The sequence below is a fragment of the Bufo bufo genome, chromosome 4 (assembly GCF_905171765.1).
Source record: "Bufo bufo chromosome 4, aBufBuf1.1, whole genome shotgun sequence".
Classification (NCBI taxonomy): Eukaryota; Metazoa; Chordata; class Amphibia; order Anura; family Bufonidae; genus Bufo; species Bufo bufo.
In genome coordinates this window covers 87998010-88014355 of record NC_053392.1, presented here as the reverse complement: position 1 = coordinate 88014355, position 16346 = coordinate 87998010, and the positions used below count along the sequence as shown (strand labels likewise).

The window sequence follows — 16346 nt, the reverse complement described above, 5'->3', positions numbered from 1 at the left end:
AGAAGTCTTGCGGATGCGCGGTGCGCTCCTTGATAAGACCCGATCCCGTCTCCGGCTGCCGCTGTTAGTCGGCTTTCAGCGGCGCACTGCGCATGCGTGAGACTTCTGCGATCCCGGCCGCACTTCAGGCAGTCAATCAAACAAGAGAAGGGACGGTTAGGAGGCGTGCTTACCTTGACTTGAACCAAGGAAGCCGCTGCCCCCTTGACTTGAAGCTGACTGGGAAGATAGCGCTGATGGTGTAGTGTACGGGGACTGTAATGCCCGTCACTACAGAAGGGTCACTTGGTGTGCTGTCATCCCCCCTTATCTATGGGGAAGTTGGTATAAGTCATCTTTATAAAATGTAATGTAATGTAATGCTATGTATTTCCCTGTTGCTGTAAAATGTGCATGTACAGGCCTGCTAGGGGTGTCATTCCAGCTCTTAGTCACTTGAGGGAGCTAGGGAGCCCTAGTTTATATAAGGCCCAGTCAGGGAAAGGAAAGTCAGTCTAAAAGTGGGAGTCTAGAGTTGTAGTTGGAGTCTGAAGTCTGTAGTCTAGTCTAACCAGAGATTAGACTATGTCAGAGTCAAGTCCAGGCCTGAAGCCTGTGGACCAGGAGAGGGTAATGCAGTCCCTGTAACCGGGTTCCAGATCTAAGGAAAAGGTTCCCCTCCTGAATTTATATATGCAGAAGCAGGAAGACCACCGTTAAACAGCCTGGGAGTTCAGAAGTTTCTAGAGCCTGAGGAAGCTGAGAGAGAGACAGAGGCAAGTCAAGAAAAGCAAGAGGTACTCAAGAAAACAGAGGAGGTACTTGATAGAGATAAAACCAAGGATATACGCCAGAGCTAGGGCATTGGACCTTGGAGAAGAGTTTCTATGTTCCAGGATCAGTCAGGAATAGAGTGCAAGCTGCCTGTACTGCAAGTCCTGTGTTTAACACTCTAAAGTCACCTTGCTATATATATATATATTGCCTGCATCAACTGTATTGAAAATCAACTGTCTTCAAAGGAACTGCGCTTCCGTCAATGTCCCTAAATGATGACTACTAAAGTTTGAATTCTGTTTTAACATCACGTGGTTCCTCAGTTATTCCTGCTATCAGCAAACGGCGTGCCACCGTTTAATTGGCACTGGCGTCACGAACATTTCTCATCATCACCTGCCCTTGCGGAGAGTCAGCCGTCTCAGGTTAGTGTCACTATTGCACTACAACACCCAGGAACATTTCTACACCTAACTTGAGTACGCTGCACCTCTCTTTTGGCGTCACAAACAGGATACGCACGCTTTCTAGTGCAAGAAGCGTGAACTTTGTGCCTTATACAGTTGCCCTGTGACCAAAGTGACAAATTGCCTGTTTATTTAAAGTGGACTTTGTGGACTGAAAATCCTACCCAAAGTGTACCTAAAACCTCCAAAAAGCGCTGTGCAGTGTTGCGCTATCAAGAGGAAGAAAATCGCCACATCGGAGTGTGGTTTTGTGGACTTTTCATCATCCTGCTTGCTGTCAGTGAATAGACAGCGCTTCTACCAAAGATGGCCGCTGAGGCTACTGAAATAGCTGCTGCGTCATCTTCATCCCGAAAAGGCGGGAAAAATTGGCGCCTTTTTGAGGAAATAGCGGGAAGGAGTTCAAGGTCAGGCGCCACTGCTTATCTGGACATTTGCATGTCGGCCAGCATGGACTCCGCCTTCCATATACTGGAATACCTGGGGGGCGGCCTCCCAGTGCAATGGGAGGAGCTGGCTGATCTTATTGGCGCCACCCTATCGCTCTCCAGAGAAGGATCGAGCATGTTGGAGAGTGAGCACCGCTTTGCTGCAACGTCCGCGCCTGAAATACCAAAGATGACTGATATTGGTGTAGAGCCAGAGGAGGCTCCACCGGCCTACTCTCCGGGAGCGGAGAAACCCGCCTGCCCGCCACGGGAGAAAGAACCAGAGCCCTGCTATGGCTCCTGGAGAGACTTCTTTCAGCCCTCTTTCAAGTGGTCTTCACTAATGGCAGAGATCCGGGAGGCCGCTATAAAGCGGAATACAAAGACTAAAATCTATTATGAGGAATTAACCAAGACTATCCATGAACGACACACCAACACCCAACCCCGCCTGGAAAGGAGAAAGGGGTTGGTGGTGTCCTTTGATAAAACCCGTGGCTACGGGTTCATCCAAGATTATTTAACTGGCAGAGACTTATATGTTAACAGAAGATCTGTCAAGAGAGACTACCTCCCTTCCTATCAGCACAGCCTCCGCGAGGGAGAGGAAGTGGAGTTCACCCCTGCCGAGAGCCTGAGAGGCCCTTATGCAACTGCCGTGACCCGTCCCAAGCGAGAACCTGAGGACTGGGAGGCAGAAGAAGACTACTCTGGCTGCGAGCGGGAACCGGAACGCTCTCCAGAGCCGGCCCATCACGCCTTCCAGGAGCGGAGCTCCTTCATTGGGCCTAATGTCTTCTGGCAGCCAACCGTGTTGGAAAAATGGGTGAGCCCTTATCCTTCCCCCGAGCTGCCTCGTCGGGAGAAGACCATACAGGACCTGGAGAACTTAAAAGGACTTCGCGCTACCTTTGAGAACATCCGGAAGGGTCGGAGACCCGATGCGTCCCCAGAACCTGCAGAGGCCGAGTCCGAGCCATCGTTGACTGTACCTGCGCCGGCGGCGCCAGCAGATAACAGCGACTCCGACACAGAGAGCATCGGTGACCAGATTGTCCGGCTGGAAGAGAAGTTGCGGGAGCTGCGCAAGATTGCCACCGCCAGGATCCGGACGCCGCCTAAGAAGGATGAGGTAAGGGTGCCTGTCACCACCCGTAGACCACCTTCTGTCACCACCGCTCCGTTGCGGCCCCAAAGAGGACCCGCTATTGCTGTGAACTGCTGCACAGAGCCCACCGGACCGCTTGCGGCGGCGGTACCCAATGCAGCACCACCCACAATCATTATGCCGGGACCGGTACGGTCCACCCGAGGGTTTACCCCTAGGCCCATGGGGCCAATACCTATTAGGGACCCCTTTACCTTGCAGCTGCCTCCTGACACCGTTATGTGGGCACATCCTCCTGTAGAGGACTACTACAGGCCGTATTTGCCAGCAGAGTCAAGTGATTATGACATGCCACTGTGAATCAGCCTGCTAGGCCTTTGATTTATTTCACCAAAGAATGATGTTGTTAACCCTTCCAGGACAGGAGTCCTATGTTTTCTGGTCCTTTGTTGCTGCTGCCAGTTCATCCACGGCTCAGTGGTAGGTGTTGACCACTGAAATCACAAGGTCAACAAAGCCAAGTTTGTTTCCAGGATCTCCTGCCTGCTTTTGCTACCCCACGCCAAGTTGTGCCTGTTCCTTAGTTGCACCTTTTACCCTTAACCCCCTTTTCAGGTTGATCCGGGGTATTACAGCACTTGTTTTATATTGTGCAACTTGATACTAAGGAACCGTGCCCGGAGACAGACTCAAAAGAACCTGAGCCTCTGAGATTCTTACTCTTTTTAAAGGAAATGTGCCCAGAGATGGACTCCACCGCACGAGAGCCTCTGTGATTTAATAGGAAAATAACCTGGGTACGGACTCATGTTTGTTCTTTGAGCCTCCAAGAACTTTTATACTGTTTTATCTATTTTGCTGTTCTATTATGGACTTATTCATTGTCATGGACTATCCTGGTTATAATGTTACGCTGTGCCAGGTCAGCGCCCCAGTTCCATTCACTATCCTGAGAGAAGAGAACGACGCCCCTTGTCACCACCCTTCACTTTTGCCAATTGGACCTGATATGAATGTAAATGCAGATGATTTACATATATGTATGCCTGCATGTCTCTTTTTCTGTTTCAGGTAGAGATTCCAGTTGGGCGAGCCCTGATGGAGTACGAGGTCGTACTCAGCTTAAAGCAGTGGGGTATGTAGTGTACGGGGACTGTAATGCCCGTCACTACAGAAGGGTCACTTGGTGTGCTGTCGTCCCCCCATATCTATGGGGAAGTTGGTATAAGTCATCTTTATAAAATGTAATGTAATGTAATGCTATGTATTTCCCTGTTGCTGTAAAATGTGCATGTACAGGCCTGCTAGGGGTGTCATTCCAGCTCTTAGTCACTTGAGGGAGCTAGGGAGCCCTAGTTTATATAAGGCCCAGTCAGGGAAAGGAAAGTCAGTCTAAAAGTGGGAGTCTAGAGTTGTAGTTGGAGTCTGAAGTCTGTAGTCTAGTCTAACCAGAGATTAGACTATGTCAGAGTCAAGTCCAGGCCTGAAGCCTGTGGACCAGGAGAGGGTAATGCAGTCCCTGTAACCGGGTTCCAGATCTAAGGAAAAGGTTCCCCTCCTGAATTTATATATGCAGAAGCAGGAAGACCACCGTTAAACAGCCTGGGAGTTCAGAAGTTTCTAGAGCCTGAGGAAGCTGAGAGAGAGACAGAGGCAAGTCAAGAAAAGCAAGAGGTACTCAAGACAACAGAGGAGGTACTTGATAGAGATAAAATCAAGGATATACGCCAGAGCTAGGGCATTGGACCTTGGAGAAGAGTTTCTATGTTCCAGGATCAGTCAGGAATAGAGTGCAAGCTGCCTGTACTGCAAGTCCTGTGTTTAACACTCTAAAGTCACCTTGCTATATATATATATATTGCCTGCATCAACTGTATTGAAAATCAACTGTCTTCAAAGGAACTGCGCTTCCGTCAATGTCCCTAAATGATGACTACAACACCCAGGAACATTTCTACACCTAACTTGAGTACGCTGCAATGGCGCTTAAAATATAGTTTTTTTTTAAGCTATTGAGCATCAGACTACCGGATCAAACATATCATTATGAACAGAGGCTACTATAAGGTAATGCTGGCGGCTTTATATGCGTTTTTGAGGTGACAGGTTCCCTCTAAAAGGTTTTCAGTGATGTTCACGGACTGATCACTGACACATTCGAGTCAATGGGCCAATTCCGATGTCCACTCTTCTTTGTGGACCATCAGTCCATGCAGATAAAAATTGCAGCATGCGCTATCTTAATGGTGATGCGCCTGCGAGAAAAATGGACGTCATCTGGATGAAATCGTTTTTTGCTAGGAGAATCGCAAAAAGAAGCAAAATCAGTTACTTTGGATGGACGTGAAAAGGTAACGTCATTCGGACGGCAACAATGGACAAACAGAATGCAGTCGGAGACTAAACTGATTCCACACGGATGGAAAATCCTTATTTTCGGTGGACATAACACAGACGGTTACACGGCTCATCTGAATGAGCCCTTAACTCTTCTTCTCCCCCTTTATAGTGACTGAAGCTCCATTCTCTGCCATAGAGGGGACTTAGGAACCTACTGCACGCTGCTTTATAATTCAATTCAATTTATTAACGGTAAGCAATAAGCACCCCCTAGTGGTGGATGTAGGTAGCCAAAATTTTATCGTTTCACTCTATTTGCATAAAGGAGATTTTGAGCTTTTTCTTGGGAATCGGAACCCCTTCTGCTACAAAGGCATAGTGACAAAATCATGCGTAAAGAGTTATCCATTTTATGTGCATTGAACCTGTACGTCTTCATAAAGAGAAACATGGATGAGCTTTTTCCTTTTAGAAAGGGAGGAGGAGATAACATACTACTACCATTCATTACACAAGCATTAACGCAACCATCTGCCTTAAAGCCGGCCATACTCGTTCACCTCTGGCCGCAGCTTATCTCCCCTGAGAGCAAAATGATCAGACATGTTGAAATTCAAGATGCCCAATCCTTTTTTTTACCCAACGGTCTAATACACATTAGGTGGTCAGCTCACCCTTCCAAAAGTGATCTAAGGTGCATAGCCGGCTCCATATGTACCCTATATAACCAGATAATTCCCTTTTCTCCTGGACACATGAAAGCATTAGCATACAGTCGTAATTATTCTGCATCGTATTTGCATATTATACAGAAATGTCTGGTGCAGCTAAGCCCATTGTCATCACTACTGCTTTTTTGTTGCTCTAAAGCTGGAATCACTTGATCACAGGAAAATCTAAATCTAAGTAGAGGAAGTGGAAACATTTCCTTATAGAGTGGTATTTATGCGGAGAACATTCATGTACTATGCCGCATTATGCATGATTATAACATTACACCCAAAAGCTATTTATTCCTAGTCCTGGGTTAAATTCTAAAAGAGCAAAGTCCCGAATTTGAATGTCTCGTGACTTGGGTGGGTTTTCTACCTAGACTAAATTTCCTTAACGTATAAGGGATTGCCCACTTAAAGGGCATCTGTTCTCAGATTTGTACCTATGACACCGGCGGACCTGTTACATGTGCGCTTGGCAGCTGAAGGCATCTGTGTTGGTCCCGTGTTCATACGTGCCCGCAGTGCTGAGAAATATGGTGTTTTATTATATGCAAATTAGCCTCTAGGAGCAACGGGGGCGTGGCCATTACACCTAGAGGCTCTGCTCTCTCTGCAACTGCCACGCGACCTCTGCAGGGCCAGAGAGGCTAATTTGCATATATGAAAGCATCATATTTCTCAGCAATGCGAGCACCTATGGGCATGGAACCAACACAGATGTCTTCAGCTGCCAAGCGCACATGTAACAGGTCAGCCAGTGTCATAGGTACAGAACTGCTGACAGATGCCCTTTAAGACACTGAGGGCACATTACTAGGATGTCCGTCAGTAAAATACAATAGCTAGGAAAGCCACGCGCCTATTCAGCTTTTTTGGCGGCCACGTGATCTGTTACTGATTATAACTGGCTGACCATGTGGCCTCTGAAAAGAACGATGAGGAGCCTATAAAAGTCAAACGGACGCTGAACTCCCATAGAGCCACTGACTTCGTTCTTAAAGACATGAGGTCTGACAGTCTACGAAGAAATAATATCCTGACCTTTGACCATGTTGAGGTCCATATCTGGTTAACCAAGTCCTAAAAATGTATAAGCGTATGGAGATATAGAAAAGACGGTGGCGATGGAGAACCTGGAATTTCCACTTCTACAGGATATCAATAGGATATAGTGACACAGTGCTGCAATCCTGCAGTGACAACCCTACAAATGCGATCTTCAGGATCCTACCACATGTTGGTCGCCTCATCTCATGGCTGTGGTTTGGTTGGACGGACTAGCAGAGCTGCCTGACTAGTCCCTTCATTTCACGTGATCTCGTTTGAATACTGCTTTATCACTACTGTTCTTGGCAGCACCATGAAGAGGATGATTACTCGTATCCAAGCCCGCAACACATCAGTACTTTCATTCGTTAGAGAGATAGAGAGACAATTAAGGGATTAAGGCAAAGGGTTTGGAAACATTTTTTTCCGGATCTCTACCATTTGTGCCCAATTTGTTAACCCCTGCAATGCCTGGAGACATCATACGATCATTAAAGGAACATACACATAACACTGTCCTAAGAGCGTATGTTACAAGTCCTGAGTGCCCATTATAAAATAATGGAAATATTGTAAGGCTAGGCCCACATGGCATGGCATTGTGGGGTCAACGAGCTTCCCTTGCAGTACTATCCTTACATTAAAATGTTTTGTAATACCATCTTGTCCTGTGCACGATTCACAAACCGATAGGAGGTTCTAAAAATGGAACTGTAAAAACATATAAAATGTCGTCTGTGGGTCATTGGGGCGCGCCGGGGCGCCTCCAGGCTGTCTCTTCCCGCTGACTGCTGTTATTGTTGGTGGTGGCATGGCTGTTGTGTTCGGAATTGTCTTCTTCTTTATTCACTTTCTCTGGTGGAGGAGCAATGGATTCCTTTTCAGTTCTTTCCTTTTTTCTGGCCCGGGCTGGCATAAGTAACAGCACCAATATGCAGAGAATGTGGAGGCAGTAGTACCAGGAGCTTTAACAAGTAAGAGGGTTGTAGTCAGAATAGAGAGCAAAAACATCTAAAACTATAATACAGAATACTCCATATAACCAATAGTACTGGTAATGAAGCCTGTAAACTCCAGGCGGGGGGGTAGATGAGGTTAGACAGAGATTTTGATCAGGGATGAACTTAGGGGTGTTTGACATAGTCTGATTGGCCCACCACAGTACCAGAGGATCCTCCGGTGGGCCCGAGCTCTGACAATAATGGACCCCTAATAAAACAGGGCCCTAAAGGATACACAGAGGGTGGGCCTTCAGAATTATTTATTCTGGTGGGCCCAAGGAACTTCAGCCCAACGCTGGTGTGTGACCTGTGCAGTCATCGGTTACCACCAAAAAACTGATTGTCCAGGATTAGAAAAAATGGCTGATTTCAACAGGGTTATGTCTGATATTGCATTTGCCAGAATTAAATTTATCATTTAATTCCTGCCATCTATCAGTTTATGATCTGCTTAATCCTTTTTATTCTGGCACTGTTTTCTTGAATCCCGGATGTTTTGTCCAGGGCCCTCAATGTTGTGGTCACAGACTATACAACTGTATCGGCATCCTTAGGATGGCAATACTACTGAATAACTACAGTGGGACACGGCAAACAGTAGCACCCGTGCCCTTCCGCTCACTCTTATAGGCTACAGGTGGTCACCAAGCTACCACCTGCGCCGAGTCTCAGATGGCGTGATGATATCATCAAGTGTGCCTGTGCCGAGATGCAGGCGGTGCTTGGACTCAATCACTATCGCTATCGAGTCCAGAAGCTGGCAACTCAGGCTGCAGGCAGGAAGAGGTGTGTGGCCTGCATCACAGACGGCTGAGAGAAGTCAGGTGAGTAGTGTTTTTATAAAATCTATTTGTTTACTGAAGTTGGGGGCCCTGTAAGTACTGGGCGCACTCAAAGGGACATTATGCCTGCTGGGTGCACTATTATGTGTGAGTGGATTTATAACTACAGGGAGGGTCGGTAAGTACTGGGGTCACTAAAAGAGGTATTACATCTACTGGGGGCACTAAATAATAATAATAATAACTAGTATTTATATAGCGCCTTTCTCCCGGGGGACTCAAAGCGCTAAAGGGAGCATTATACCTACTGGGGGGCCATTATAACTATAGGGGACAATATAAGTACTGGGGGCACTACAGGGGGGGAATAGAGGTACAGGGTCCCTATAACTACTGAGGCACTATAGGGGACATTATAACTACCTGGGTACTACAGGGTGCAAAAGGGCATTATAACCACAAAAGGGCATTATAACTACTCTGACACTACAGAGGTATTATACCTACTGGGGTCATTATAGGAGGGCATTCTATCTATTGGGGCACTATAGGGGAAGATTATAACTATTGGGGCACTATAGGGACATTATAACCACTGGGGCACTGTAGGCGGGCATTAAAATAAGTGGGGGCACTATAGAGAGCATTGTAACTACTGGGTCAATATATAGAGACAGCTTACCTACTAAGGCCCTATAGGAGGCATTACAAATAGTGGGGCACTACAGGTGTCATTATAACTACTGAGGGCCCATAGGAGGCATAACCATTGGGGCACTTTAGCAGGGCATTAAAACCAGTGGGGGCACTACAGGTAGCACTATAACTACTGAGGCACTATAGGAAGCATTTTAACGACTGGGTTACTATAGTGGGACATTTTAAATACTGGGGCATTATAGGAACATTACATCTAGTGGGGGCACTACAAGGGTCATTATAACTTACCAGGGCACTATAGAGGCCATTATACAGTAACTACTAAGGCCACTATAAAGGGGCCTGAATACTACTGGGTGCAATTCAGTGGGGCCTTATTAATACTAGGAGCACTATAGAGGGGCTTTACTACTACTGGGTGCACTATGGTGGGTATTCTATTTTGCCACCATAGGGGACTACTACTAACAGGAGCACTCTTGGGGAGCAGTATCATTATTGGATGCATTGTAAGAGGTATTATTAATAATGAGGGTACTCTGGGAGAGAATTATTGCTATTGGTGGGACTTTTATATTACTGTGGGGAGCTATCTGTATAGTACTGTTTTTTCTTCAGCATAGTATTTGGGGAGAAATGCGGGCACAGTATTGGGGGAAGCAGCAGGATAACAATGTTGAGGCACCACGGTGGGCAGGATGATAGAAAGGTGAGGACTCCTAAGATGTCTGTGTGGCAAACTCTGCAGAGACGAGATGCGAAGTTGTCGTGGGCTGAATGAAGAAGACGAGGGAAGAGAACGTGTACTGGATATAAGTATGTATGTAGTGCTGTATTGTCCTGCATGTTTGGTATTGCTGAAAGTAATGAAAATCTAGCAAGTAAATTATATCTTGAGTGCTAGAGAATGTGTGTGTGTGTGGTTGGTTGGTTTGGTGATTACTTTGAGAATTTGTTACATGTTCATCGGTCCACAGATCTTCTGAGACCTTAGGAAGGCCTCTGTTTCTATTTGTGTGATGATCCAGCAGTTTTTCCCATCTAATGGCTGTCACATTGTAACACACATTTATATGAGACCAACATTTTAAAGAAGACCTTTCACCACAAAATGCATTGCAATTTGCAGGCAGCATGTTATACTGCAGGAGATGCTGAGCAGATTGATATATAGTTTATGGGAAAAGATTCAGTAAAACTTATAGTTTATACATACAACCTCTGCTCTTTCTATACTTAAGACCACACCTGTGTACAGCTAACCATGACTGACAGCTATCCCTCTATACACACTTACATAGGGAATACTATCAATCACTGATAACATCTCTCTATGTACAGCTATCAGTGACTGACAGCTATCTCTGTATACACACTTACACAGAGAATGCTATCACTGATAACACCTCCACTGTATACAGCTATAAGTGACTGTCAGCTATCACTGTATACACACTTACACAGAGAATGCTAATAATCACTTATAACACCTCCCTGTGTACAGCTATCAGGGACTGACAGCTATCTATGTATACACACTTACACAGAGAATGCTATCAATTGCTGATAACACCTCCTCCATGTACAACTATCAGTGACTGATAGCTATCTCTGTATACACACTTACACAGAGAATGCTATCAATCACTGATAACATGTCCCCGTGTACAACTATCAGTGACTGACAGCTATCTCTGTATTCACACTTACACCGAGAATGTTATCAATCACTGATAATACCCCTTCCATGAACTGCTATCAGTGACTGGCAACTATCTCGGTATACACACAGAGAATACTATTAAATCAATCATTGTTAACACCTCCCCCATGTACAGCTATCAGTGACTGACAGCTATGTCTGTATACACACTTAGGCCTCTTGCACACGACCGTACGGGTTTTTCAGTATTTTGCGGTCCGCAAAAAATATGGATGACGTCAGTGTGCATTCTATTTTTTGTGGAACGGAACAGCTGGCCCCTGATAGAACAGTACTATCCTTTTTTTTTACGGATCCATCAAAATGAATGGTTCATATACGGTCTGTATATGGAACGTAAAAAACGGAACGGAAACAGAAAAAAAAAACTTTTGTGTGCAAGAGGCCTTACACAGAGAATACTATCACTCACTGATAACACTTCCCCCATGTACAGCTATCAGTAACTGACAGCTATCTCTGTATACACACTTACACAGAAAATGCTATCAATCACTAATAACACCCCCTCCATGTACAACTATCAGTGACTGACAGCTATCTCTGTATACACACTTACACAGAGAATGCCATCAATCACTGATAACACCTCCCTGTGTACAGCTATCTGTGACTGACAGATATCTCTGTATACACACTTACACAGAGAATGCCATCAATCACTGATAACACCTCACCTATGAACATATATTAGTGACTGACAGATATCTCTGTATACACACTTACACAGAGAATGCTATCAATCACTGATAACACCGTGTCTGTGTACAACTATCAGTGACTGACAGCTATCTCTGTATACACACACTAAGGTGGATTCAGACTGCCCTGCAAACACTCGTTCCCGACAATCTGCCCATCTAAATGTGCTGCTGATCACTCTCGTTCATCGGGTGATCCTGTCGTTCGTGCAGGCACATCAATCATCGTTTCTGGGGAGCAGACTGTGTTGTCTAAACAGTGATCTGCTGCCCAGAAATAATGATTCTGTATGGGGACGAAGGATCGCAATAGCGATCCCTCGTTCTCATACTGTGAGATGCATGTAAATGCAGCAGTCACCTTCACTGAACGAGCAGCCGACTGTCAGGAAGGAACGCTTCCTTCCCGAATATTAGCTGTGACATTGTGCGGTGTAAACCTGCCTTTACACAGAGAATTCTATCAATCACTAATAACACCTCCCCTGTGTACAGTTATTAGTGACTGACAGCTATGTATACACACTTACACAGAGAATTATATAAATCACTCATAACACCTCCCCTGTGTACAGCTATCAGTGACCGACAGCTATCTTTGTATACACACTTACACAGGGAATACTATCAATCACTAATAACACATCCCCTGTGTACAGTTATTAGTAACTGACAGCTATGTTCACACACTTACACAGAGAATTATATAAATCACTGATAACACCGTGTCTGTGTACAGCTATCAGTGACCGACAGCTATCTCTGTATACACACTTGGAGAACGCAATCCATCACTGATAACACGTCCCCCATGTACAATGAAGTCAGAAATGGCAGAGATATAAATGTATAAATTACAGGTTATACTGAATCTTTTTTCCACAGAACTATATATCTGCTCAGCTCCTCCTGCTCTATAATAAGTGAATATAATTTTGGTAAAGTATACTGTATATCCTAGAGATATTTTACTTTTTGTATTATACAGTCACATTTTTAAAAAATTATAGGTTAATGAATTGAATTACCTGTAAAACTGTAGTGATGGCTTTACTGATAAGAGCACAAACGGTGCTACTGTGTAGCTAATTGCCACTTGTGTTGCTATCCACGTCATCATGTCATACATTAATTTTAGTTCTGAAGATTGAAGAAAGTGATGTCGAACATTGCTTCTTATCTGAAAAAATATTTTTTTTAAGTTCTGGTGCTTATGATTTTATCAAAATACATGACAAACATGCCTTAAATAAATATTCCAGAAACATGCAAATAAAGCTTAAAGGGGTTTTGCCATCACATACAATGGGAGCATATCGCTTGGATATGCCCCCATTGTCTGATAGGTGCGGGTCCCACCTCTGGGACCCACACCTACAACGAGAACGGAGCGGGGAAATGAGGGGAGGGCACACTGCGCATGTGCAGCCGCCCTCCATTCATTCCAATAGGGCCACCGAAAATAGCCAAGCGCTGGCTTGGCTATTTCCGTCTACCCCATAGAAAATGAATGGGAGCAGGGGCTGTGCGTGCGCAGTGCGCTCCCATTCACTTCTAAGGGAGCAGCGGGGCGTAGCGCTTGGTGCTGGACGGACCCAGGGAAACCCCAGGGTCCAGCAGCCGGGGTCCTCCAGCCACCACTCTCCCCGCTCTGTTCTCCTTATACAATTTTCTAATATGCTGTATATTTCAATTTACTGCTATTTTCAAGATATTTTGTTGCTGTCAGTGAATGAGAACATTGTTGTTCACATTCAGAGGCAGCAAACTCTTACATATCTAGTCCTGCTCTCAGCTGAGAAGTGTCTGGGGACATGGCCATATTTAGAGGTCATGCTGCCCTAGGCACTGTGCTTTAATACGCCCCCATTAAAGGTGCATTTACACTTGCTAATTACACTTGTGCCATTTACTGAACAATTGTAATAATAAAGTGGTCACATCATATAACTGAACATCACTGGTGATGCTGTAATAATAATTATTGCTGGCACAATAAATAAATGCAATCGCCGCTCCCTGCTATCTGGCGCACAGCCTGGATCTGGGGATCAGAGGTGTGGACTGTGTGACCTAAGGCTCCTTTGCTCTATTGGGAAGTAAGTGCTCACTATGGTAAATATTCTACTGGAATTTATATATATCGTATTTATGTTAGCTTTACCCCCAAATAATAATGCATTTACTGACTGCATATTCCCAACATACAGAGACTAAATAATAACACCCTACTGGAAAATAGCTTGATACAATGATTTAATAACAAACACTGTAATGTGATTGGATAATACCACCATATTGTGACATCACCATACACTGCTATACAGTGACTGGAGAACACCCCATAGAGTGAATCGATAACACTGCCATACAGTGACTGCATAACACCCTCATACAATGACTGGAGACTGGATGACACCCCCATACAGTGAATGGAAATACCACCATACGGTGACTGGATAACACCCCCATATAGTGATTGGAAATACCACCATACGGTGACTGCATAACACCCTCATACAATGACTGGAGATTGGATGACACCCCCATACAGTGAATGGAAAAAACCATACGGTGACTGGATAACACCCCCATATAGTGAATGGAAATACCACCATACGGTGACTGGATAACACCATTGTACAGGTAGAGTTGCACCGGGTATCGAAGTTTCGATACCCAATCAATACTTTTAGACCCGGATCTTACTATTTAACCATACTAGACTGCGCAGCCTAGTATCTGTTAGAGAACAAGGCGGCACCTGAGGGGTAATTGTCGGGGATTGCAGTGCCATGTCATAGAGGGCGGGTGCCAGGTATGGGATACCGCTACTGGCACCCGCTGCCTACATCTAAATTAATGTGTTAATTACATTAATTGGTGGAGCAGTGCGCCACCCCAACCCCTGTATTATAAAGTAATTGGTGGCAGTGGCCACATGGTCCCCTCCGCTCCTCCTCATTGGTGGTGCAGTGGCAGCTTCCGATCGGAGCCCCAGCAGTGTAATCGCGGGGCTCCGATCGGTTACCATGGCAGCCAGGACGCTACTGAAGCCCTGGCTGCCATGGTAATCTCTCTGCTGCTGTGTGCACAAAGTCCAGGGCAGCAGTGAGAGTGTGAAGTCCTATTCACCCTGATAGAGATCTATTAGGGCGAATAGGAGAAGGGATTAAAAGATCCCAGGTTCTAGCCCCCTAAGGGCGCTAATAGTAAGTAAAAAGTTTTTTAAAAAAAACACCAAAATACTAAAAGTTTAAATTGCCCCCTCTCCCAATTTTACATATAAAATATATAAACAATAAAAAAATAAACAAATTACATATCACCACGCCCGAAAAAGTGCTAACTATTAATATATTTAAAAAATATCTCCTATGCTGTGATTCGCCATTTTTTAGCCACCTTATCCCCCAAAAAAATAAGATAGGACTGTTCTATTATGGGCCAGACGTTCCATAAAATGCAGAATGCATGCAGCTTTTTTGGTGTTTTATTTTTTTTGCGTGGTATCGAATGGTATCGAGTATCGCAATACAATTTTATGGTATCGAAATCGAATCATCATGACAACCCTACGTACAGGGACTGCATAATACCCTCATATACCCTCTCCATCTGGAGACTGGATAACACCACCATACAGTAACAGGATAACACTGCCATACAGTGACTGGAGAGCACTCCCATAAAGTGACTGGAGAACACTGCTAACTAGCCTTCCCAGCCTTAAATATCCTGGGAAGGCTAGCTATAGGCTGGCATACTAGGACATGGGAAATAGTGTGTGGGGATGTGTGTACACCCTACAGGTAGAAAGAGGCACTGCAGGCCAAGAGAAGACTACAGTCCATCGTGGAATGGATGGGGCAGCGCTATTCCAGCAGCCATGCCCACCAAGAAGGAGATGCCAGCGGACCCAGACTGCCAGGACACTGGAGCCGGGGATCGGGAAATGCTGGTGAGTACGGACCACCATAATTGCACAAAGTGGTCACAGCGACCCATTAGAAAGATGTTCTTCCTACATACATCTTGTACTTTTTACAATTGCTTTGATAAGTCAAACAGACATGAACTAGTGATTGCATAAAGCAGTTTTATGTTTTCTTCACAGATTAAATACTGATATCTTTCATCTGACCTCATGTAATTTCCCACTAGACTGTGTAACTTACAAGGCGAGGCTTAATTCTATAATAATCACAGATACAAATAATGTGTTATTCATCAGTAGGCAAGCTGCTGACGATGCTTTGAGCAGCAGAAAATAAAAATGGTCCAAGGTCTATCAATTACTCTGGGAGGTCTCCTCCCCGTGTCCAGACTGGTCTACAGGTAAACAGGGGAATCCTTCAGTGGGCCCCTGCACAAGGGTGGGCCCTAGTCCCACATCCCCAAGTGGCACATGGCACAGTAGACTAAAATACCTCCCAACTTTAGAAAAGAAGGAACAGGGACAATATGTGCGGTGCACAAAGCAAATTCTTTCTACAGTAGGCCATGCCTCTAACTTTGCTTAAAACATAACTAAACACCTAATCCCACCCAGTCCCCTAAATGCCCCCACATAGTAATTATTTCCCCTTTATGCCTCCACAAAGTAGTTATGCCATC

At 45.1% G+C, this 16346-nt stretch overlaps 1 protein-coding gene across 1 annotated transcript in view; it reads right to left on the bottom strand.

Moving 5' to 3' along the window:
• Nucleotides 1-6501: 6501 nt before the first annotated feature.
• Nucleotides 6502-16346, bottom strand: part of MBOAT2 (membrane bound O-acyltransferase domain containing 2) — a 272749-nt gene continuing 262904 nt past the window's right edge. Inside the window, exons 12-13 of the mRNA XM_040427503.1 lie at nt 12758-12909; nt 6502-7827 (exon numbers count right to left, since the gene is read on the bottom strand). Coding sequence (XP_040283437.1) covers nt 7605-7827; nt 12758-12909 — 375 coding nt within the window. The 3' untranslated portion in view covers nt 6502-7604. The remainder of the gene's footprint in view (nt 7828-12757; nt 12910-16346) is intronic.